Source organism: Lygodium microphyllum, chromosome 21 (genome assembly GCF_053477565.2).
Source record: "Lygodium microphyllum isolate KBCC chromosome 21, Lygodium_microphyllum_v1.1.10, whole genome shotgun sequence".
In the NCBI taxonomy this organism is placed as follows: domain Eukaryota; kingdom Viridiplantae; phylum Streptophyta; class Polypodiopsida; order Schizaeales; family Lygodiaceae; genus Lygodium; species Lygodium microphyllum.
In genome coordinates this window covers 25,831,848-25,857,184 of record NC_141155.1, presented here as the reverse complement: position 1 = coordinate 25,857,184, position 25,337 = coordinate 25,831,848, and the positions used below count along the sequence as shown (strand labels likewise).

Genomic DNA, 25,337 nt, shown 5'->3' with positions numbered 1-25,337 from the left:
TACAAGGCCGATCATTTTTAAATGAAGTCTAGGACTGTTTTAAGTCAATGTATACAGGTTGTTCTTAACGAAGAAAGTGCAAGGCTGATCTATTTCAAAGCCTATGTCAAGCTGTCCATAAACCTTCTATGCTAAATTTTCCATGTTAGAATCATACTCCATGGACTATCTGCTGCAGTAAATTAAATCTCTTTAATTTTCTCTTTTTCATGAACTCTCACAGCCAAAGACCCTAAGTTTGTATTTTCTCTTAACCACATCACTATTGGTATTTTAATAAAAGCATGCTTATCCTTCGATTGCAGCTCTTTCTTTAGTTTCTTTTCAATTCTGAGTCCTTGCTCTTTATAATAAGGGGCACCCTTTACCTTAATATGCTCATATAAAGTGCCCATGGTGGGTCAAGCAACCTCAATACCTTCTCTTTTTCATAAGAATTCAATTACCTATTGCACAGGCACACGTGCACACACACACACACACAGAGAATTGGAGCTCTCTTGATTGGTGATATGGTGCAAAATGTAAGATTGCTAGTGGCCATTGTATATTTTGCACTAGATGTGTGGAAATTGCATCTCATCTTTTTGCTTCCTACTCGGTTGCTAGAAAAATTTGGGATTTTATTTCCAAAAGTTGGATTAAGTGACACCCCAACAAATTACTAAATACGCATGGGTCCCGAGAAGATTACACCAGATTGACACATTACAGCCACAACATTCTCATTTGCTTCATTTCGTGCATTGGATTGGACTTTGGCACATCTAGCATATTAGAAATGCTTTTATCTTCGATTGTTCCTCTGGTATTCATGGTCATATTGGTTGTATTAGAGGCTTATTGTTGTGGCAAGTGGCTTCTATGATATCAGTAGAGGTTGACATCCACTATGTGGCTACTCCATGGTTAAAGATTATTTGCACGGCTTTGATACACCACTCATACATGATGGTGCAGGACACTCTTACTATTCAAGGGCTTCAACAAGTTTTCCATTTCGTGGTTTCACACTATTGACTTTTTTGGGTTTTGTTTTTCCTAGTGGTGAATATGGCTTTCACACGCTACCTTGATGACCTCCTAAATATCTCATTATTTTTTTATTTCAGCAACCGCTACACACACACACCCACAGAGCAAGAGAGAGAAGGGAGGCGATGGTGAATGGCTACTCATCCTTGACTGCATGTTTGGCTCACCAAGGTTTCAGCTTTTGTTAGCTTCTCTTTGTCACACCCAAAGCTAAACTAACAACCTAGCATGAAAGGACAACACCTATCCTCCCACAAGACACACGCGTGCATGCGCACAAAATTGCTGTGTTTCTAAGTTCTTTGTCATAGTGTTTGTCATACACACTCTGTGTTCCTCCCTACAAACCCTACTCTTTCTCAACAAGGGGTTCTTGCTCTCTGATGCCTATAGCTTATCCACCACACTTGTCAGGTGCTCACACGGATCACTGGAGACCTGCTGGTCATATGGCCATTGGACCACCACCTCAACCAGGCCATATCATGACACTAGAGGGGTTATCTAACTGATTTTCCACCCCTCCCATGGACTTTGAGTCTTTAAGCACATGTCTCCTAGGCAGACACTTGGATAGGTAGCACTCCTATATCAGTTTTTCTCTTTGGTTGAGCTTCACATTCTTGGACCAGCATGGAGGCTTCCCTTCCCAAGGCCGAGTTACAACTTTCCTTGGGACTACCATGAAGCTTTTCCATTTCACAAGTTTCCAATCATGACAAGCACTTTACTCTTCTTCATTGGATGCTTCTTATCCTACCCCTCCAACATGATGGGGTGAGAGGTGGTACATCTCCTTCCACCTTTCAATAGGGGGAGGTTTCCTTCTCTTGGTGCCTTCAAGATTTTAGTCCTTGTATTGATATCATAATGTCTTTGCATCATTATCTATTAATGGTCATTCTTGTAAAAGGGCACTTGGGCAAGTGAGCAATTCCCCTATGAGGACACTCCTAGAGTAGCACTACTACATTTTGCATTTCACTCTTGTTTTGATTAACATCTTGGATTACCCCTTACATCTACCATGCATTGCCATTTGTTTATGTGAAATAGGATCCTTGGAATAGATGAAAACCTACGAGAGTAAGCATCCCTTCAAGGTGGAAACTCTTGCATTGTGTAAGCATACTCCCTTTTACCTCATTAAAAAGTGGTCAATTTGGATCCACACATTTGCAAAAATTACAATTGAGCAGTCACACTTACGTAGTTCCACCATAGCTTACTCTCATCATCCTCATCATGTACCTCCTCACCAAGACCCTTGCCACACAATAATTCTTTATGATGATAATCTGGTAATCTCAGTATACATGTATTACCTTTTAAAAGAAATTAAGGCCCATTAAATTGGGCTACTCAAAGGAAAATATCCATCACCTCTACGATCATGGTAGGCCTTTGGTGGTCCATTGAGACACCCTTGATCCAATGTCTTGGTTTCTTTGGGATGAGACCTGGAGTAAAAAGAGGATGAAGGAATGACTCTCTCCATCTTGGGATCCTTTTTGGGCCTAAGACAGGTGTTGAGCCACTAAAATTAAGGAAAACTTGGACTCCTTAAAACAGCCCCAAACAGCAATTAAAACCATTTTCAAATATAAAAGGCTCTGTTTTGAACTATAGTAGAAATGCCCAAAAATCCACCATAAAAGAGTATAGAGTGGGCATCCATCCTTGATCATTACCAGCCAACTTCATCCTCTTGCTGCCCATGCCCACTGGAGGTCATTGCCAGCTTGAAGGAAGTCTGCCCCCCAGCCATCAACTGCTCCACCTAGCCTCCTGCTGTTGCCAGCCCTTCAGGAAATCCACCCAGCTGACACCATCATACAACCTGCTTTGCCTACCTGATTGGAGCAGTTGCCAACCATTCTATATCATCACCTAATCATCTGCATGTACGACTGGCTGCTGCCATCATCATTTGAGCCGTGCTCTGTGTTTTGGGCTGCCACGGCCTGCATTTTCTGCTGCATGTGGACAACAAGCTGGCATCATCATTCCTCTTCCTGCTATGGAGCTGCCATCTCAGTGAATGAACCTTGTATTTTCCTGCCCAGTGTTACCGCCAACATCCAGCTGCCCAGAGGACTGCATTTCATTTCCTCCATTGCTACTCACAAGATTATTATCACTGGTGAACTGTTGCCACTACATTTTGGGATCCCTCACGAGTACAACAACTCCAACATCATTCTCTATTAATCTCCACCTTGGTCCTCGAGACACAAAGGTTTGAGGCCCCTCATTGTATCATTCATATTCTGATCCACTCATTCTCATTGAGCATTCTATAAATCATGTTCATTGTGTTGTCATACATTTTGTGTTTCTCTATGTTCACCATACCATTTATTTATGCAAGATTGACTTGGTCTACAAGCCTTTGTAGAACATAACAAACATTCACAGAAGTTGTGTCTAGATTTCAGTTCTTCAACAAAGCTTTCAGCTAACTGTAGTTGAGATATTACGTCAGCTGAATTTTGGCTGCACACATACTAACCCTTGAGACCCTAATTTTACCAAACTCACACAACTAGAGTTGCATTCCTCAGTCGTGAATGTACTCCTTATCTTTGCATACCCATTATTATCTCAAAATGGGGAACCATTTTTAGGGCACACTGACACAACTACAGTTGCATCTATTAGACATGCATATAGTCCACATCATACACTCACTATTATCACAACATCATTGAGTTTTTGTTTCCCCTGGGGCTGTAAGTTTCAACTGTATTTTGATCAAGCGAGACAGCAGAAGTCTGTGCTTTCATCTAGCATGATAGCATGACAACAAGAGGCTAATCAACAACAGCAGAGGCTGCATTTTTCATCCAAACAAATATCAAAAGACCATTCAAGGGGATCAAGTGCTACATACCCTTTTTTTAAATAATATGAAACCGTTGTTCATTAAAAGCCAAAACTATAGAGTGAATAGACTTCATTATAACATCTACTCAGAAAATTTAAAAACAGTGGTAAAACATGTCCATAGCTAAAGCATCCAGATCCAACCATCAGCATGGCAACAATCACCAAGCACTACGTACACTCCCAAACGTGACAAAGCAAGCAATTGATCAGGGCAACATACATCTGTATTTTACCTAATCAAGGCAGCAAGTGAAGTATTAAGACAGCAAAGGTTGTGTTTTTGCTGAGATCATCACTGTCTCAACGGTGGGCATACCAAGCTGCTGCATTTAGGCCAGCAGGGGACTGCTACAGCAGTGCTTCAGCCCAAAAGGCTGACCTTTTACTGCATTTTTTGACATTTAGAGCATTCAGATTTCACACCTGCATTTTCCAGCAAGTGATCGTGCTATAGCCTTTTCTTGAGGGCAATGCAAAATCTAAGTTAAAAATGATAATTACACTGTGGAAGAAGAGTAGTTGACTTGCGCTTGGTTAAGTCAGTTACCATGAGACTATACAGGCTTGGAGCTTGCCCCCTATGATCCTACTGCAAAAAGGAGATGGGTCTAGAAGGATTACCCAGTCATTGTTTCTTAACGTTTCTTTCTCATACCTTTACTTAAAACTTGGATGGACTTCACATGAGATATGAAAGCTTCTGGAGAAAAGGTTTGCAGAAAAGGAGATTCTCAATGTGGAGGGAAGTTGCATGATTTGAAGCTTGAGGCTGGACCCAAGCTGATGGATCAGGTTCATTCGTACCAAGAGTTGCAGATTATGCTCAAGGTCATCAGTAAGCCTGTTGATAATGACACTATGGTGCATGAGTAATGGGAAAAGCTTCCAAATTCTTTTCAGAATTTTTGACTATCCTCTGTTTGGGAGAATACTTTCCCCCTTCAAGGATCTCGTGTTTATGGTGGTCCAAACACTCTTCGTCCTCCAGGAAAGAGGGGGCCCTCATTGTCAAGGGTAAAGAGTGTGCTCATGGGATCCCGAGGGCAAGAAACAGAATAAGAACAACAACAACAACAAAGGTGGCTAGTGACATAGAGCCAGAGGTCCTTCTTCATACTCATCTTGCTGGAATTATCATGTTTGGCAGCCATTGGGCCAATGATTGTCAGCAGAGGATTGAGACAACAGAGGCTAAGGACGAGGCATGGGCCAGTTCACAGGCCCATGACTGGGGAGGAGGTTATCGTGGTGCAGTGGCCATGGATATACCTCTAAGATATCAGCTTCCGCCCCCTACAAACGAGAGTGCCTTCAGTGTTATACAGGAGACAGATGATTCTGTTGAGACTCTATCTCTTCAGCCGCTGATTGGGCTTTGTTGTGATATCGTATTACACCATCCATGTTTTTTTAGAGTTTCATCGTACCTATGACAAGATTGCGTGTGGTGACAATCAGCACATCCCCTTGCTAGGAACGGGCATTACTCCAGTGTAGCATTCTCATGGCCCTACTAGACATGAGGAAAGTTTGGGCCTCAGTGTGAAACAAGGTATACATCAATCAACTTCTTCATACATCTCCAGCAATGAAGCTTGGTAAGCAAATATCTGACTCAGGAATCACTCGCATGTTTAAATCAATCACCTTCTTCATACATCTCCAGCAATGAAGCTTGGTAAGAAAATATCTGACTCAGAAATCACTCGCATGTCTAAACTTATAAGACTCGGACAACAACACTAAAGTAAGCTGCATCCATCCAAATGTTGAACAATTCTATCACGAAGGAGAAGCAGAAGGGAGAATTAAGTCTCATCCTAGATCTGCAGTCATGATTCTGAAGAAGACAAACAAAAAGGTCCCTTAACATATTGAATCAATGGAGTTATCCAAAGTCGGAATACTCAAGAATCGACCTGCTTGGGCTGAGGCAAGCGATACATTGTGCATAAGCAGAAGCATGAGCGCGGCTAGCCAATGGGTAGAAGTTGAATGCTGAACTGTGACTGCCATGCAAATAAACATAAGAACTATCCTGGCCTTCTTCTGCCGAGACGATATCCAGAACAGGAAGCTGTTGCTCAAATTAGCAGAAGGGACCAACAACACGACCCTCTGACGAATTGATTTTCTGGCTATTCAAATGGGTCTCTGTGATCCAATTCACCACCAGATGCGTGTCAGGGAATGCATACTAAGGCATGACTGTCCGACAATGAATGTAAGATGAGAACTTCTGCACGGCAGACTAAAGAAGCTGGCGTTGTAGTAAGTCGGGATGAGCCTGAGCAAATGGAAACAGCATCATCTGATAGAGAGAGGGCCGGCAGGAAGCTTGAATCGCAGGCATCAACGGCGTGCTTGACGTCAGTGACGCACGTTGCGATGTCGTACTCGTACAACACTATCTGCTCCCTCTGTCACAAGAGGGTTTTGGAATGCCACGTGGCGGGCGCCCAGCAACCCCAAAAGCTTCTCTCTGTTTTACTAGGCGCTCCGCACCTGCACTCGTGGGGGGCTGGTGCTGGACGCGTGGCACCCGCCCCCGCGTTCTCTTTTTTTTTGTGGGGAAGGTGGGGGGCTGTCACATGGCTCTCGTTAACTAATAGTATAGATTTTGTCTAGTAGCCTACTTGCAAAGCAATGTTGTTCAAACTCTCTCTTTCTCTTTCTAAATACATTTCCCGTTACTTGTGGTTGCTATACCATAGTCTTATCAACTTACTTCACACAAGCCTGGGTCAGCAGGGCTCCTATAATGCGATGGTGTTTAGCTCCCCCCCCCCCCCCGGCCCTTACCCTTTGCCTGCATTTTATCTCCCTTTCTCAATTTATCTTTTAACCCCACAAAACTCATTTGAGTAACTCTTTGATCGGTTATTCAGTGGTCAACTTGCACTCATTGGGTGTGATCCTTACATTTTGCACACTACTTGCACTTGATTAATGCTTGTAAGTGCAAATCTTGCGTATAAATCATTCCAATTTAATACATACAAACTTGAAAGCTCATATCATAAATCACAGCAAAACAATGAGAAAAATAGATAATTAAACAAAGTTTGGGATGCTTTGATCTCATGCAAGACATGTATGTGTGTGTGAGTGACAAATTAATCATGAATCTATTAAAAAAGTAGTGAGAGAGTCGAAGCCTGAAGGTCCACATGCAAGCTCGCTATTAAGAAGATAGAGACAATTAAAGAATAAAAAGAGGTTTGGGACGTGTTGATTTCATGTGAGAGAGAGAGAGAGAGATGAATCTATTAAAAAAATAAAGAGGGAGCCATAGTTGGTGCATTTAATTGAAGCAATGCTTCATAGGTGGCCCACATGCAAGATAGGAGAGACACCCTAAAAAGAGATGAATCTATTAAAAAAGTAGAGTATTTTCAAAAAACTAAAGAGAAAAAGAGAATATAAAAAAGGCTTGGGATCCATTGCATGTCATGTAGGCTCAGGTTTCTCTTTTGTCAAGTTTAATAGATTCAAAAATAAGGACTAGTGTAGATTAATAAATTGAAAAAGTTTTTTTTTTTTGTTTCATCTTTCTCTTTCTCTTTCTTTCTTGAACATGTTCCCGCCAAGCTAAAATTTGTAGCCCAATTAGGAACTTGTCAACCAACCCACATAGTCACATGTCTTATGATTCACAACAGTTATGAACTAAGCACGACATCGGGCAATGGAAGATGGCATGGCTCGAGCAATCTACATTAAACTCATGTGCAAGCAGAATGTGGCAAACATCGATTGATGGCAGCAACATTTCCCTTTTTCATTTCCCTTAAAAATTCAAATTTTAAATTTTTCTACTTGGTTGTTACAAGTCAATTTATAGCTAGTAATAGGTCAAATTAAAGGCATGCAAACTAAAAATTATTTTGGTGTTTCAAACCAATTTAATACCTGCTTCAACACCCCAAAGCTAGTGCAAACATGTTCCTTTATGTCTCCCTCAAGCTTTGTGTGTGTGTGTGTGTGTGTGTGTGTGCGTGTGTGCGTGTGTGCGTATGTGCGTGTGTGTGTGTGTGCGCACGCGCGTGCATGTGTGTATGTGCACATGTGTGCGTGTGTGCATGTGTATGTGTGTGTGCGTGCGCGCGTGTACATGCGTGCGTGCGTGTGCGCGCGCATGCTTGCAAGAGCCCTTTATTGACCTCATGCCTTCTCACCTCTATTGTATATACCTCTCTCTCTCTCTCTCTCTCTCTCTCTCTCTCTCTCTCTCTCTCTCTCTCTCTCTCTCTCTCTCTCTCTCTCTCTCTCTCTCTCATACTCCTAAACGTTGCCAAGTGATGGTGCACACTACAGATCTAATCCACACTACATACCACCTAATGCATGCTTTCGAACAAAAAGGTGATCACAATGGGTGACAGTAAGATCTCACGCCAAGTCTAGGCAGATGTTGCAATTGATCTTACCGCAATATTGCAAGGCAAGATGTCATTGGGAGGGCAGTTTTGGGGAGAGAAGTGAAGGGGAGACATGATAGGATTAAGGATGGCTATCATAGGGGAAGCTACACAAGCTCCAAGAAGGGGTGAGCGATGGATGAGTGATGGGGAGGGAGGGGGGAAGTTCTCTAAGGAGTGGGTGATGATGATGCAAAAGGAGAAGGTAGGGACCAGGGTAAGGTTCAGAAAGAGCTTCTAGATGTTTGAGGGGTTTCTTGACTATTATTTTGATTTTAGTTTTTGAAAGTGACATTACTATGATAATTTATTTAAAACGAAAATATTAAACCAATAGGTCAGCTCTGTGTGTGTGTGTGCGCGTGCGCGCACGCGTGCGTGTGCATGTGTGCATGCACACACACACATATGTCCACTCCCCATACTAATTTGCCCCTCCACGTACCCGCTCACACCATCCTTTGACACTTCTCAAACCATGGTCACTAACATAATAACAACTCCAATGCTTCTGGCGCACCTACTAGCACACAAAGAGAGAGACAGAGTCAGAGAGAGATTATAATTCTAAAATTTAAAGTTGCATAATACATATAAATGTTACACTATGCGTAACTGAGATATTTTTTTATTCGAGAAAATGCCAATTAGACATACATTGTCATATGGTAATTAATATTATAACAATATGGCATAGCTCTTTAACATAAATATATGATTCAAGTTGAAATTTTACCCTCAATAGTTGTGGATATCATTGGAGAATCCATAAGTCTCTTTTGTTATGACTATAGAGGTGGATCAAGCTATTACGATTTCAATATGCGAGCCATTGAGCCAAAATACAATACCTTTATGTGAACCCTCTTGACATATGGAGTGTGCCTTGGACACAAAGCGCCCTAACTATTAACAACACTAGTTCAAAGCATCGAGAGAATCTAGGCATGAAGTGCTTAGTACATTATTATTGACATATTCTTGTCCATGATGGTAATAAATTGAGCTTTTATAAAATTAAACAAAATACCCCAAAAAGTACAAAAAATGTGTGGATTTGTGAGTAAATCACCATTAATAAGGTCAAGGCATAGCCCCCTTGGTTAGAGCTCAAGGATTATGAGCAAAGGGTGTGTGAGTTTGATACTAGCTTCCACAAAGGACTATCCCCATTTAAAAACTCTAACCTATATTTTTTTCAAAGTCACCATTAATGAACTCAAGAACTCTAGCATTTATCTTCCAATCATGAGCTACTTCCTAAGTTTCATAAGTGCACAGTTACCATTTTTAAACTTCCATCTCTCATTCACATTGATGAAACATCATCATCATTGTTAAACTTGCATTTGATTTATACACTTAGCTTGGTCATTTTCTTGAGGGTAGTAAGTAGAGAAATCCCTATGAATGATTGTGAAGATGGATAAGAGGTGATCATCACTTTGTTAAGAAAATGAGTCCCCTAGTCACTCACAATATCAATGGGAAAACCAAATCACAAGATGACTTACTCCCACAAGCACTTAGTGGGGGTTTTGATGTTGATATTTTGCTCATACTTTGTGTTTTCCTAGCATCATCCCATTTTCTAAGATAATTGGTGGTAAATATTTTGTATCATGCTTATAAGTGCTAAGCTACGAGGCTAATTGGTCCAATTAAGTTGATTTCCCATTTCTCAAAGGATTAATGAGGTATTCTATATGTAGCAATTCCCTCTTGTTCTTTTGAATTGGTACCTTGAGGCACTAGAAGTAGGGCAAAGCAAAAATCTCAAATTGTTGTGAGATTTGGTGTGCAAAACGGTGTATATTTTGCAGATAAGCCCTTTAGGACATTTTTGTTGTGTTTTTGGCCATTTGGCGCCATTTTTGGTGGCTCTTTAACTCATATGGTTATGAATAGCAATTTCAAGATATACTATAAATTTGCTTGTGTCGACATGTACAAGTTACAGATTTTATATCATCACCATGCATTGCTTTTATAGCTATTTCTATAGTTTGATGAGTTAGTCTCTCTCATGATCACACTGAAGAGAGCTATAAAAAAGCGGATATACTTATTGTAAAAGTTTCTTTGTCTTTGCATGATGGCAAGACAATTTGTTTGTCAAATATTTTACATGTGTCATCCATCACAATAGAATTTTGTATATGTTGGTCAAATGGTAGAGCAAGGACTTCTTGCTAGATTTAATACTAAGGGCTATTTTATTGAAGTATTTAACAAAAGTGTAGGTTGATTACAAAAGAAAGTATCTTGGATGCTGAAAATTTTGCTATAAATGTTGTTATGTATGCTAAAGGCAAAGGTGTGGTTGTAGACATTGCAATATGCCATGAATGTATTGGACATGCAAATCTGCAAAGGGTGAATTTAATGTAGTCCAAAGGATTTGCCTACATTCAAAGTTGCAGAAGTGCATAAAGAATGTGAAGCATATCAATTTGGAAAGTTGATAAGGTAACCATTTTCACATGACAAAGATATAAGTAAGAATATACTTGATGTTGTGTATAGAGATGTTTCAAGGCTGATCTAGAATGTATCTCTTGGTGGCGATAAGTATTTTATTACATTCACTAATGATTGGTCTACAAAACTCTAAGTATATTTCATGAAGGAAAAGAGTGAAGTGTTTGAGTACTTCAAAAGTTTCAAGGTTGTTGTTAAAATAAAAATAGACTTAAAAGCTAAGTGCTTGAGGTCAAATAGAGGGGGTAAATACCTCTCTAATGAGTTTAGTGACTTTTTGAGGTTTCACGTCATAAAGGACAATTTACATGCAGGTATATCCTATAACAAAATGGGGTTGCGAAAAAAAAAAAACATATTGTAGAAGTTGCATGGGCATTGTTGGCTAAAAAGAATATACCCAAACATTTTTTGTCTCTGCCTCTTCATATTGATGTGTCTAGATTATGAACATGTCTTCTATAACTACATTTTATGGTATGACACCTAAAGAATGTTTTATATGCAAGAAACCTAATGTATCGCACTTGAAATTGTCTGATTGTTGTATTGCATATGTTCATGTGCTTGATGAGTTAAGGAAGAAATTAGACCCCAATGCTTAAAAATATATTTTTATCAAATATACTACTTAACAGAAAGGGTATCACTATTATAACCATGTTAATGGTGAGTTTTGGGTAAGCAAGGATATTTTTTATGAGATGAGCAATTGGTAGGGATGCATTGGATGATGTTAATGATCATGATAGTCATATGCAGACAGAAAAGCAAGAAACACAGACTTTTAGTGGACAAGAGACATCATTTAGTAGTAGATCTACATCCAATCCTTTGTATGGGAGACTAAGTTGTAGTCCCACATCTTCTGGTGCATCTACTAGTGTTGTAGGTAATGACAAAGGGAAGAAGAAAATGTCACATGGTAATAATGCATCTACTAGTCATGCAGTTCTTAATGGAAATTCTAGTGGCTCAGAGAGTTCAGATGATGAGCTTGGTATTCCTTCAGCCAGGACACCAAGTGTACAAATAGCACATAGTAATGTAAAGGCTCTATTGAGTGATCCAATGGTACGTAGGTCTAGCAAAGTGAAATACCCTGTTAAGAGGTTTGGTTTTTGTGGTTATACACCTCACTATTATACTTACATGGTAAAGATAGTTGAGGATATTAAGCCCACTTGTTTTTGAGGAGAATGTTGGCCATGCTCATTGGGATGTAGCAATGGATGAGAAGATGGCTATATTAAAGGCCAACAAGACTTGGGATCTAGTACCATTGCCTAAGGAAAATAAAGCTATCGGTTGTAAGTGGGTCTGTAAAATAAAGCATAATGCAGATGGACCTATTAGCAAGTATAATATCAAGTTGGGTGCAAAAGGCTATGCACAGATGGAAGAATGCCTTCTTGCATGGTGACTTGAAAGAAGAGGTATATATGGAGCAAGAAGCAGGTTATCAGGATGTAGAGCATTCTACATATGTGTGCAGATTAAAAAAGGTACTCTATGGATTGAAACAAGCGCTGAGAGCATGATCTAACAAGATTGGAGAGCATCTTGTCAACATTGGCTTTTATGTTTTAGATGTAGATCACTTACTTTACATGAGAGAGGTATTGAGGTGATCATATGTGCTAATGGTATATTGCTCTATCCCAAAGGCAATATGGCTTGGACATGTTATCCAAATATAGTATGACAACATGTAAGCCTCTTTCAGTCCCACTGGAGCAAAGTGTAAAATTAAGTGTTGATGTTGGAGATGAGATATAAGAACCTACTATGTTTAGGAAGATAATAGGGAGTTTGATCTATATGACTATTAGAAGGCTAGAGTTGAGCCATGTTGTTGGACTTGTGAGTCAGTTTATGCAAGTACCTAGAAAGCCTCATTTGGATGCAATCAAATGCATATTGAGGTATGTGGGGTTCACCTTGCATTATGGATTTTTTTATGAGACATGTAAGGATGTGCATTTATTTGGGTACACAGATGCAAATTGGCTAGTAGCAAGTTTGATAGAAGATATCTACTAATGGATTCAAGTTTTCCCTTGGTAATGCAACACTTACTTGGAGCAGCAAAAAGCAACCAAGCGTTGCCTTATCAAGTACAGAAGCTTAGTAAAAAGGTGCTACTATGGTAGCATGTGAGGTAGGATGGCTACATAAGTTATTGGGTGATTTGGATGTGCAGGGAGTTAGTCCAATTGCCATTCATTGTGATAACATGAGTGGCATATAGTTAGCTAGGAACCTAGTGTTTCATGTTAGGACAAAAGCCCAACATGTGTAGACATTGATAATGGACCACCTAGTTAGATGGATCCATATGTCTACAGTTAGCATATCAATGGTCATTATGATCCTCACATGGTTGCTGATTTAGCACTTATTATATCTTGTTTGTTAGACCTACCTACAATTGGCATAATTATAGCGCTAGTTGATTAGTATAGTCAGTTATACATTGTTTGACTTAGTAGACCACTTTCCTTTATATTATATATTATCTATACTTTGTGTACATTGCATTGTGAGATGAAGAAACAAGAAAAAAACTAGCAAAAAAACGTTTTGGCCTTCATCTCTCTTCTTGTGTTTTTGAGCGAGCTTCCTCTTATGTATATTATATGAGCTCAATGCAATAGCTCAAGCAAGTCCCCCCACTATGTGATTTGTTGACAACTTTGGGGATATATGACTACAGTTTCTCTCAAGCAGCTCTTTTACTCTACATAATGCATGTTATGTGCCAGCTTTGATCAAAAGCCTTCTATCTACTACTGGACTATTGGATGATGTAGGCTACTATCTTTTGGTAGCTATGTATAAAGATTACATGTGGGAATCTTGTGTTTCTCGAGGTGCCAAGGCTAGCACCCTGTAGTCTTTATTTGTATATGGATAGCTTGACATTATTTTGGTTGTGACTGACATACCACATGTATTGTCTTAGACACATGTCCTTAAAGGGAATGAAAAAGCTTACTCATTTGCAATATCTTCTATCTCTTGATTACAAATGTTTTGATTGTTGTGGGAGAGAATATAGGGTTATTCAGAGAGTATGAGGATGAGAGAGGCTTTTTCAGGGTATTATGCATACTCTCATTCATGGGAGATGGGAGAGATGCTTTTACCAACACATGGGGTTCCAACACTTTCATTCTTCTATGAACCCACATGGTCTAGTACTACCAACCTCATGATAGGTTGTTCATTCAAGCTTTGTTATAAACTTTCCCTTGTTACATGTTTTTTTATTTGGAAGTCTCTTACTTGTTTCTTATAAGCTTATGGGATTGCTTTTTATTTTGCTTTTTGCCTTGGGATGTGTGTGTGTGTGTGTGTGTGTGTGTGTGTGTGTGTGTGTGTGTGTGTGTGTGTGTGTGATGCCTAAAAGGTTGTGTCCAAGCACCCATCTACATGTGTACATACCACATGCTCAAATCGCTTGGGTTACATCCCTATTACATGCCATACCATCCCTTAGGCCCTCATGCAAACTATTGTCCAAATTCAACTGCCATGATAGATATTGCACATGAAAAACGGTGGTAGGTTGGTCAAATTGGTCCATGAACAGCGATTACTAAACTTGTTTAATTATGTACAAGACGGTTGGATCAACTTCCATAGTTAGGTTTAGAAGGTCAACCAAAACATAAAGTGTTTTTTAATTTAAAGATGGTTTTGATTGATCAAATCAACAATTCAAGGAGGGCCACTTGGCACTATGTCTTTGCCATTGTAATGCCCTACTACTTCTACTTACCTCTAATCATCTTAGCACTACCATCCCATTTTCTTCTCTTTTTCTCTCCTCCCTTTCATCCTCCATAATTTTCACATCCACCCTCGCAATCACTACCATGCTTTGCATTCAAAATAGCCACTTCAACCCTCTTCATCACAAGTTCATCAAATTTTAGCTTTAATCTTTTTCTTGTGTCTCCTAGCCTTTGTCATTACATCCTCCATCAACATTCATTTTTTTTCCTAGTCTAATTTCTTTTCCAATCTATTACCTCTCATATTCCACATTTTTTAAAACCACACTCTTACCTCTTTAGTGGCATGTCTACATGGACCACTCCCTCAACATGTATCAACTTCATACCTTGTTGGACATATTCAAAGGAGAGGAAACCTCATTACCTTTCACAATTATTCTTTCTATGTATTAGTACTTCTTCATTTTGTTCCAACAATTGTAGGAATAGTACATCATTGACCATGTACTCTGAAAATCAACGGGTATTTCCCCAATAGCACACATTCTGGCTTGGAGTTTAACAATCCATATGAATTCATGAACTCAATGCATGTGACTAGTTGTTTTGCAAAAGGTTTAGATTTGATAATAGATCCTTTTAGTATTGTCTACAACTCATGTGGCCTCATTGGCCAAGATGAGGTGATGGAGATATTGTTCGTGTGCCTATTATGCCGAGTGAGCTCTTAGTTGTGCATTTCTACAAGTTTGGACTCCACAAATCATATTCTTGACACCTTTGGTATTGGTGGGTTAATGGTGCACAAATATTATTATATTGTTGTTCACATTCTAGCCACAAATCTTAAGGCAAAATTCTTATATGTTCCATTAGGTGAGTGCATGTGAAATATCATTGCTGATTTTTAGTTCATTTCTATGTTGCCCAATTTTTATGGTTTTATTGATGGCTCTCACATCAAGCTTATCCAAAAGCCCAACATCAAATATAGTCTTGCTTAATGTTGATGCATACACAATTTCCACTCTATTCTTGTGCAAGGAATCTCCAATGCATAGAAGCATATATGGGATGTGTACATCGTGGCAAGCCTAGTGGTACCAATTTTGCTATTCATTGGAAAGGCTCCTCCATTTACACATGTCTAAGGAGCAAGCAAGTTCTCCAAGGACTAGGAATGATGCTTCAAGGTGTCCATCTACTCCCTTATCTATTGGTGGCAAATTTAGGATATGGGGCTTGTGCGCATCTTATAAATCCCTTCAAGGAGGGCCGCCCTCTAAGATTTGGAGATTGGAAGCTCTTCAATTGCCACTTATCAAAGGGAAGGGTGCAGATTGAGCATGTGTTTGAAATGGTCAAAAATATATAGCACATTCTTAGGGACATAAATGTTGACCTGAATCATGTGACCTGATACACTATTACTTGTTGTATCCTTCACAATCTCCTTGTGGAAAATATGCAAAAGGAGTTAGAAGATAAGGATATCGATTCCCATCCCAATGATGTCAATGTCATGTGCAATGTCATGAGGTTTAGGTAGGCAGAGGGTCATGCCCTATGTTCAGTCGTGTTTGACAAGTAATGCCATCATATGCAGATTTCTTGATACCTTGTAATTGCTTATTTTGGTGTAATCAATTTTCTTGTGCAATAATTCTCTCTCTCTCTCTCTCTCTCTCTCTCTCTCTCTCTCTCTCTCTCTCTCTCTCTCTCTCTCTCTATTGAACGTTGTCATTGTATTTGTTTCATTGCTTTTGAATAATTGTGTATGTATTGATTCTACGAACGGTTGGTTCACCTATCTACACATGATAGCACATGTATATTTCTTAAGCTCTCTCTCTCTCTCTCTCTCTCTCATGTTGTCATTGTATTTGTTTCATTTTCTTTTGAATAATTGTGTATGTATTGATTCTATGAACGGTTTGTTCACCTATCTACACATGATAGCACGTGTATTTCATAAGCTCTCTCTCTCTCTCTCTCTCTCTCTCTCTCTCTCTCTCTCTCTCTCTCTCTCTCTCTCTCTCTCTCTCTCTCTCTCTCTCTCTCTCTCTCTCTCTCTCTCTCTCTCTCTCTATGCCTCTCTCATGTGTACATGTGAATATATTAATTCTCTCATTGTTGTGTTTTCATTTCTATACATGATAGCACATGCCAATGCCCTATGGGTTACCACTAATTATATGTGTATAACATCACTTTGTTCCTTTAGCTTTCAAAGTTACACTCCTCTTTTATTTGAATATGGTAGAATAATTTTTCTTTAGAGTTTCTATATAATAGTGCAAAAGCCCAATATTTACTATCAAGTTTCTAGCCATGAGAGATATTGTTACTATCAAGTCTATAGCCACATCTCTAGCCCAATCTTTACTATTGAGTCTTAGCCATATAGGTTGTTATATATGCTATATTCACCAACCTTCCAAAGGTTGAAATATGCAGAGCAAGAGTCTTAATTAAGATGCAATGAAATCCTTTTCTTATCTTGATAAAAAGCAAGATGATTTGAAATTAGGAATAACTTCTCTTTGAATGAGATTGATTTGTAACCTTTCTAATAAGTAATCCTTTGCAACCACAACTTCAAATTTTAGATTTGATAAGGAGTGTATTATGCGAATAAGTGATTGATTCATTCCTCATAGTTGAGCTTCACATTTCAGAAGACAATCATCAAAAGAATGCATATTAGACATTGAGATTGTTAATTACATTTACCTATTATAATATAAGAATGAAAAAATAATAAGCAACTTATGTTATCTTGGCCCATTACTAAATGGAATTAATGGATGCATGCAAATGTTTTTGAAACATGACATTTGATTTCATCAAGCTTGAATGAAGTAACACCAAATCTTAGCAATAACTAAACATCAACAAACCACAATTATGCTCAAACAATGGGGCTACATGTATGCTTATTACAAGCATCCAACCTTTCTGTGTTTTGACGTAGAAGATCTGCCAAGACCATGGAGCTCTGCAAACCTAAGTTGCATCTTCGGTATTTTCTCCTCCAATTCAATGTGCTAAATCTCCAGTCACTCTAAATAATTTACCAAGGCCCCAATTAAATGCTCCATAGAAGCTCCTAATCCATCTAGTGCAAGAATTATCTTTCACTTCCTTGTCTTCTATCCTTATATCACATGAACAATGGCTCGGTCTCAAACTCCCTTATCATTGTTATGTCAAGGTTCTCATCAGCCTCTCACTTGGAGGAGGACTGTTTACTGCAAAGCAAAGGAAGCAAAAAACGAGGCATCAATAGGAAAAGAGCAAGGCAAAAAAAAGGAAAAGATGCCCTACAAGAGAGTGGGCCCAGAAGAAATCTAAAAGCATGGGAACAACCACCAAGAGAACAAGATGCAACCATGGAAGCCGCAAAGCAAGAAGGCACACCTTTAAATATGAGGGTGCAACCAAAAGCTCTGTAAAATAGCGTTGGGCTCTCACCTGTGCAAATCTTAAAGGTAGATGGGCGGTAGGAAAGAAGCTAGGAAGATAGGGGAACAATAGAAAAAAAAAGGGCCTAGGCTATGGACGGCCATGTAAAAAGGAGATGACCGCCCAAGGGAGAGAGGGTTTTGTATATAAGGTTCAAAAGTGAATGAGAGCTCATTCTTTGGTGCATGGCAAACTAGATTCTTCTTCTGCTTCTATTCTCTTTCTTACTTGTGAGTGCTTGAGGGAGGGAGTGTGAGTGGGTGAGGGAGTGAGTGTGTGAGAGTGAGGGATCTTGGAGGTGAAGCTCTCTACTATCGCCTCTCTTCTTCTTCTCTTCTCTTCTCTTGTCTCGTGCATGGCTTTGGAGGATGGAGCTTGGAGGAAGAAGCTTGAGGATGCTTGAGCTTGCGTCAAGAATCATGGAGTTATCAGAGTGCTTGAGGGAGGAAGCAACTCAATTAGGCATCAAGGTAAGCTCACTACACTCCTAGAGAGGGATAGTGCGTCAGCTATGTAAGAGGTAGCCATTAGTGCTCGCTTGAAACACTTGAAATAATAAGCGGTTAGTGGGTCTTGGCGGTTGCCCTCTACATTCTAGTTTTGTTGCCGAGACAAACAGATTCAAGATTGAGCGCTTGGGCGCTTCAAATCAAGCATCGAAGTAAGGGTTTCATCCTAGACCGGAGCTTGAGGTAGATAGGAGATTTAGGCATTTCAATCATCGATGCAAGTAAGTATTTTGGGTTTCTGATGTGTAGATGAGTAGGCTAAAGAAGTATGAATATTGTCTTATAATTTTTGTTTGCATTTAGTTAGGATAGGAGCAAAACAGGGTGAGCACACAATAGGGTTTCTGGTGTTGTATAACAAGCTCAAACAGGAAAAAGGATAAGCTTCCAGGACTAATGGCTAAGGAGGGTGAGTTGGGAGGTAAAGGACTGAGCAAGGCAGGACCTCCAACCGCAAGGATAGGGGGAAGAAGCTCGATTCTGCACACTGAGAGTGAAAGAGAGAGCTTGTGTGTTGATGGGTCCTGAAATGGGCCGGCACTGGCTATGGCACTGATGCATTCATTGAGGTTTAATGCTTATTTGTACATTACGCGTGAATTGCAAAGTGACAAAGTTTGTTTGAGTACCATTTCCACAACAACATGTGCATAGCATTGAGTCACAATTGCTTGTGGAAAATTGAAAGCTTGATTGTGGATTGTGTAGTGACATTCATCTACATAAAGTGGTGAAAGGATTGTTTGCCCAAAAGACACACCATGGAGTAGGTGCATCTTCATCTAGTGCATTTAATAGACAAAAGGAACCAATCATGTTTCCCACAACAATATCAAGTTTCAGGTGTTTTCAACTTATTGCCCATACCCCTTTCACAGAGGACATCACAGCCTCAGCTGTCCCTTGCTATACCTCATGCTCATAACAGACAAACACACCCTCACGGCCTCGCGGACCAGGAGCATCTATCTACTGCTAAAGGACAAACTATCCTAAAGCCTAATCTATGCATTTATAGTTTATAGTCCAATGTTTCCCTTTCACAAACTCCTCAGAGGGAGAACCCATACACATTGGCAATGCCACGATCACACACATGGAGGCAACCTCTCGGTAGAAACACCACGGCCCCAATGCAGCTCTCCTATATCGCAGGGATTGGCCCCTTGATGCGCTGCTCAACATATAACACAAACGAACACAAACTCCTCTCTTTATTTCGAATCCAGGAGATATACCATGTGTCCTCACTTAACAATCCCTTAGGAAACCGCCCCTCTATCCTACGGCAAGGGATAACCTTACACTCTCAATCGTGGGTCAAATTCCTAAGAAAACAATTGCTATGCAGTCAAGGAGCTTTTCTGATACCATGAACCATGCATGGTGCATAATGTGAACGGTTTAGTGCATAAACAGAAGAAAATCAGCATTGTGCATCGTGCGAAACAATTCTTTTCATGATTTCCATGCTAGCGTTTATGGAATGAGAAAAGGCACCGAGCCTAATGATCATGCTGCCTTTCTCTTTATTTTAAAACAATGTCCTATAGGCATGATACAATACATAAATCAGATTTTAGTTTATAACCTTCCCTCTTACCCTACCGTTTAAAGTTTTGCATTCGTTGATAGGTGAAAAGGTCGTTTTATGTGTATTTCCTTACAAAGAAAGCGATAAACATGAATGGAAACATAGAAACGAGGTAAACTGAGGCCAACCTCGTACTTTACCTTCATCATATGCTTCACAAACACAGATGTGATTTTCTAGAATTTTCCTTTTACTGTTTCCTAATTTTCTCCCATTTAAAATCTATTTTCACCATTTTTTGGTATTTTTCCTCTATTTTCTTCAATAAAAAATGACCAAAAATTAAGATTTATTGTGGGTTGTGGCCCTTAGGTTCCTTGACAGCAAAATTTTAGGTTTTGTAGGCATTATGTCTCATATTTCTCATTTATTTTGCAAAAATCCCATTTTTACCCCTTAAACGCATGGTTTTCGGGTTTTATAACATTAATTTCAGCCATATCACTTATGATTTTCTGATTTTCAGAGCATAAACTATTGAAACTCATAGCAAACAACATCATAATGAATATTGAGTCCATGGGAACAATGTTTCATCAATCAAACAACATAAAAACTCATTTTTCCTTCATAAAAATTGAATTACTGCTTAGGCTCTATGTCTCGGGATCTCGGTTTTGGTGCGGGATTGCGGATCAGTCCACATTCAATGTCAAGCATGTTCACAATCAGCAATCTTCATGTCTACATTGATCCGGAAGCAATCCGGTCGTAATCGAACAAGCTTTCCTTCACCATTCTTCATTTTCTTCTTGCACACAAGAACAGCCCCTTAGGGGAGAGAGAGGGAGGAGAGAGAAAGACTATATCTGGTTCTTCTCATTCCCACAACTATTTCACGAGCAAAGACAAGCGATAAGACCAGCCAAGAGAGGGAAGATCAGCCCCATGATCGATTGTATGGGTTGCTCTCAGTCTGCATACTCCATCTCCATCATGAGAGGGTGCAAAAAACGGTCGCCATGTTGCTCCACGTTTTTTCTTCATCTTCCTCATGTTTTTTTCATTAAGATTGCATAAATTTTGGTGGGAGGGGTGAGGGGGGGGGGGGGGGTTCCAAGGCTCCCAAAAGGCACACCCAATTTTGGCCTTAAACTTGTCCACCTCTTCAAATCTTGCCCATCTTGTGGCCATTTCCTCGTCCGACATCCGATTCGAGTGCTGTAAATTTCTGCGTGTCCGGCTTGACATCTTGCATTGATTGGCAACTCCTGACAACCCGAACGACAGTCTGAAAAATTATCAAAAATCCACAAGTGTCGCTCGGGCGCTTTTTAAAAGTCATCTTTCACTTGGTGCTTAAAATCGTCCTAGCTGGAGCCGCAGCCTTCGATGTTAGATATTTTTTCCCTAAATTTCGGATTTTTGGGCAAATTTTAGGCACATCACGGGCTCAAAACTCCGCTCTCATATGTGAGAGACCTGTTGATCACATAGGAGATCACACACCTTGATCATGGTGTTTTCAACCGATCCAGGTACGTAAGGATCTTCTTTATGTGCCATTGATGTGATTTGGAAGGTAGGATAGGGGACTATGACAATGGCTAGGAGAAATCACCCAGAAATCATCACGGCGATGCACCGTCGAGTTCGTAGTGTCACACCACTGTGTCCTAGTCTGATTCCCAGAATCGGGCAGTCGACCGTCCAACTGGCAGGACCATCCAACCCCAAGAGTCAAACCACTAGACTTCCATCCAGTTGGACACACTTTGATAGTCGGACCAACCACTTTGGTCTGATCAAACCAACAGTTCGGATCGGCCCCATCCAATTGAACTACCTTCTTAGTTGTCGAACACCTCATTTTTCCAGTTGGACCACCACTCAATCAGACACCCAATTAACACTCTGATCAAACTCTGAGTTGGACCAGCCCGGTCCAATCGGACCATCTGACTTCCATAGTCGGACCACCAGAATTGGACCCGTCCGATTTTGGGAATCGGACCCAGTCAGCGGGCAAAAGACAGGAGAACTAGGAATAGGACCATCCCCTAGGTTAGGACCTATTGGGACACATTCCTGAACACCCCTAAAGACCCAACCCGGCTTGTCGAAGCCAAGAACTAGAGAAAACTGCAATTATATAGTCTAGAAGCAGCCCTAGTAGCCTGGCCAAGGGCCCGCCTAACTTAGAGCTAGAAATTGACCTTTATGTGGTGACCTAGCCTTGATAGAGCATAGGAGGAGCAGCATAGACCTCGGATAATCCTTAGGAGTGACTAGAGACCATGCTTAGAGCCATATTGGGTCGTAGACAAGCCAATGGGGTAGCCACACCTGTAAGATTGTTTTGTGTTGTTTGCGCACCCCACAGAGATTTCTTTTACATAAGTACACCAAAAAGATAAAAAGTGTGAATTTGCAAATTTGCATCATGTAGAATAGAGCACCCCACACTAAATGTACACAAGTTGAGGATTGTTTTTTATAACAAGGAACACACTCAGACGTATTAACTCAGGGGGATCCACCAGTGGGAGGAGACCCCAAAGACATAAACAAGTGATCGAATCCCCAAGGTAGGCCCAAGTGAAGAACACATCCAAAAATAATCGAACGCAACAAGGATAGACACTATCGTGGAAGTAAATCTACCCGGCCTTATCAACTTGATCGACCACTTGATAGAGTAGGAAACTTTGGACATGGAAGAGGGCATCTCAGGCCATAGAAGCAACAAAGAGCTAGACCTAGGTGATTTTTTGGAGGATGTCCAATAGTTAGTGCACAAGTACGATGTTCAAACCTGGCTAGAACACCACATAGACCTATAGAGGATGTCATAGCAGACCTCAAGGAAGAGAGGAAGCTGGCTTGGAGGCCTTTGCAAGGCCTAGCTACGTACAACCAAGACTAGCAAACTAGGAGCTTGTGCTAGAGTGTGGAAATGCAAGAGATCCAGAGAGTGCTAGCCCTAGCAGGAAGAAATTAACTGGATAGCGAGAGAGCACTGGATGGAGACCTCACACTGAGTGAGCTCCTAACGAAGCGACTGCTAGATAATATGGCAGCAGAGTAAAGCATGACAACATTAGTAACATCACTACTAACAAGGTTAGGATTTAACCAAGGCTCTAAGAGCCAATCAAAAATCCCTGTGATAGCAAAGCAGCTGGAGAAATACCAAGCAAATGACGATTTGTACAACTTTGTGGAACAATTCAAGCAGGTCTGCGAGGCCAACGGCCTATCAACCTTGCTCAACGATCCCAAGCTTTTGGACCGTGCTTAGGTGACAAAAGCCAAACTTGGTACACAAGTTTGGATGCTGCAGAGTGTGCCAATTTCAATAGCTTGAAAAATCTCTTCATCAAGAGATTTTCCAAACATGGGTACTTTGACAACTTGCTAGTGCGACTCATGAATGTTAAGCAAATAGAGAAAGAGGACATTCAAGATTACGTGACCTAGGTGAGGAGCCTCTTCAAGAGAATCCCAGTGGGTGAGAGACCCAACCGAAAGCAGTATCCATGGTATTCATCACGGAATATAAAGTGAAGAGCTCTACAAAGCCTTGGCCAACAACTTGAGCTTGCAGCGAGATGCATTAGCAAGGGTCTTTGAGGAAGCTATTAGAGTGGATGACCAGCTCAAGGAAAGAAGCTCCAAGTGCTCGAATTGAGAAGAGTCCAATACCAGGAGTTCCGAGAGGGCCTCAATGCCGAGTGAGAGAGCAGGCCCAAGTGCATAGTAGGACAAAGGCAAGGGCATTAGCTTGGGATAGGAGCTAGTGGAGATTAGGATGGACATAACCAAACGGCAGGAGATGATGAGACGACCAACACATCTACATGTCTAATGCATGCATTGTGGTGGGAACCACTTTTCAACCGAGTGCCAGGACCCTAGGTCACAACCTCACACTAATTATGGTAGGTTCGGCCATGATGCCATGTGTTGTAGACTACCTTGGAGGCTCCCATACCCGCAGCCTTACAGTCAACCCTACCTTGTGAATAGGCCATCAAACTTCTTTGGAAGGGGAGCCCCATTGGCTCTCCCGGCATCTAATAATGCTAAGCCGCCCATCCCTAGGATGGAAATAAATCCATCAGGTATCCCTAGGCCACTTGGACCCTATGTAACCCACCCACCGAGTGATACTCTAGTCCACTTTGTAGATGAGCCTAGCAGTGATGAACCTTATGTAAACCCATATGTGTCATACCATGAGGACGGCAACGCAGTCCTTATGGACTACCGACCAATACTAGTGATGGCATTAGGTAGAGGGCGAGTAGATGCCTAGGAGGGCAAACCCAAGAGCCAATCATGTGTTGGGCTTGTGGTCACCTAGGACATATCTCTTTGCGCTATCCTGAGAGTGAGCAAGCAAATAGGGATAAAGCGGACTTGAGATGTATTGAGTATGGAATCACTTACCTCTTTGTCGATTGCCCTAGGCGGAGACCATCCTCTAGTTCAGGAAACGAGCCATTGGTTCCATTAGGGTTGGTGTTGAGACACTCAATGGGGAGGCCACACCTATCCCATTGCATGTCATGAGCCGCGTGTAGACGAAATAGGCCGGCATATCGTTGCCAAGGCCTAGCAACTAACCTTGACGCAACCTTGGTTGGAAAGAAGAGTCGGAGACAAAGGAAGAAAGGACCAGACAATAAGGTCATCCTCAAAACCAAAAGTTCCACGACGCTGCTAGGCAACCTACTTAGGCAGCATCCAACTCTATGGCTAGAGTTGAAGCAGTGGGTTGAAGAACCAAATGAGCTAATTACCACAGACTTGCCTGAGCACGACGTAGAAAATCAAATATGAGTCTGATGCTACACTCCATGCCTAAATCTTTGTACATCAATGCTTTCTGGGAAGGCATGGAAAACCATGCAATCTTGCCAGTCCTAGCTCTGGGGGACATCACAAGAAAGGGAATTGTAGACACAGGGGCAAGAGTGAGTGTGCTAAGCCATACAATACTTCAAACTTGGGGTAACCCACCAGTCGAGACTCCTAGGTTCAATTGTCACTCTGGCTAATGGAATGAAGGTGAAACATTGTGAAGTGTTGAAAAATTGGCCAGTGAAGATTGTAGGAATCCAATTCTCGGTTGACTTTATAGTCATGAAGAGAGTGGACTACGACATCCTGCTAGGCCGACCTTGGATGCGCAACATGAGAGAGTCGTAGAAGAATGGGGCAATGGTCTTATCTTCTTAGGCTATAAGAGTAGAGA

At 40.8% G+C, this 25,337-nt stretch overlaps 1 protein-coding gene across 2 annotated transcripts in view; it reads right to left on the bottom strand.

Annotated features, from left to right (window-relative positions):
* LOC148017829 (putative LRR receptor-like serine/threonine-protein kinase At1g67720) overlaps positions 1-6,396 on the bottom strand; it is a 35,523-nt gene extending 29,127 nt beyond the window's left edge. Inside the window, exon 1 of one of the 2 annotated variants that reach the window (XM_087662093.1) lies at positions 5,844-6,396. In XM_087662093.1, coding sequence (XP_087518219.1) covers positions 5,844-5,952 — 109 coding nt within the window. In that variant the 5' untranslated portion in view covers positions 5,953-6,396. The remainder of the gene's footprint in view (positions 1-5,843) is intronic. The other variant, XM_087662094.1, reaches the window with a different exon arrangement.
* Positions 6,397-25,337: the final 18,941 nt, after the last annotated feature.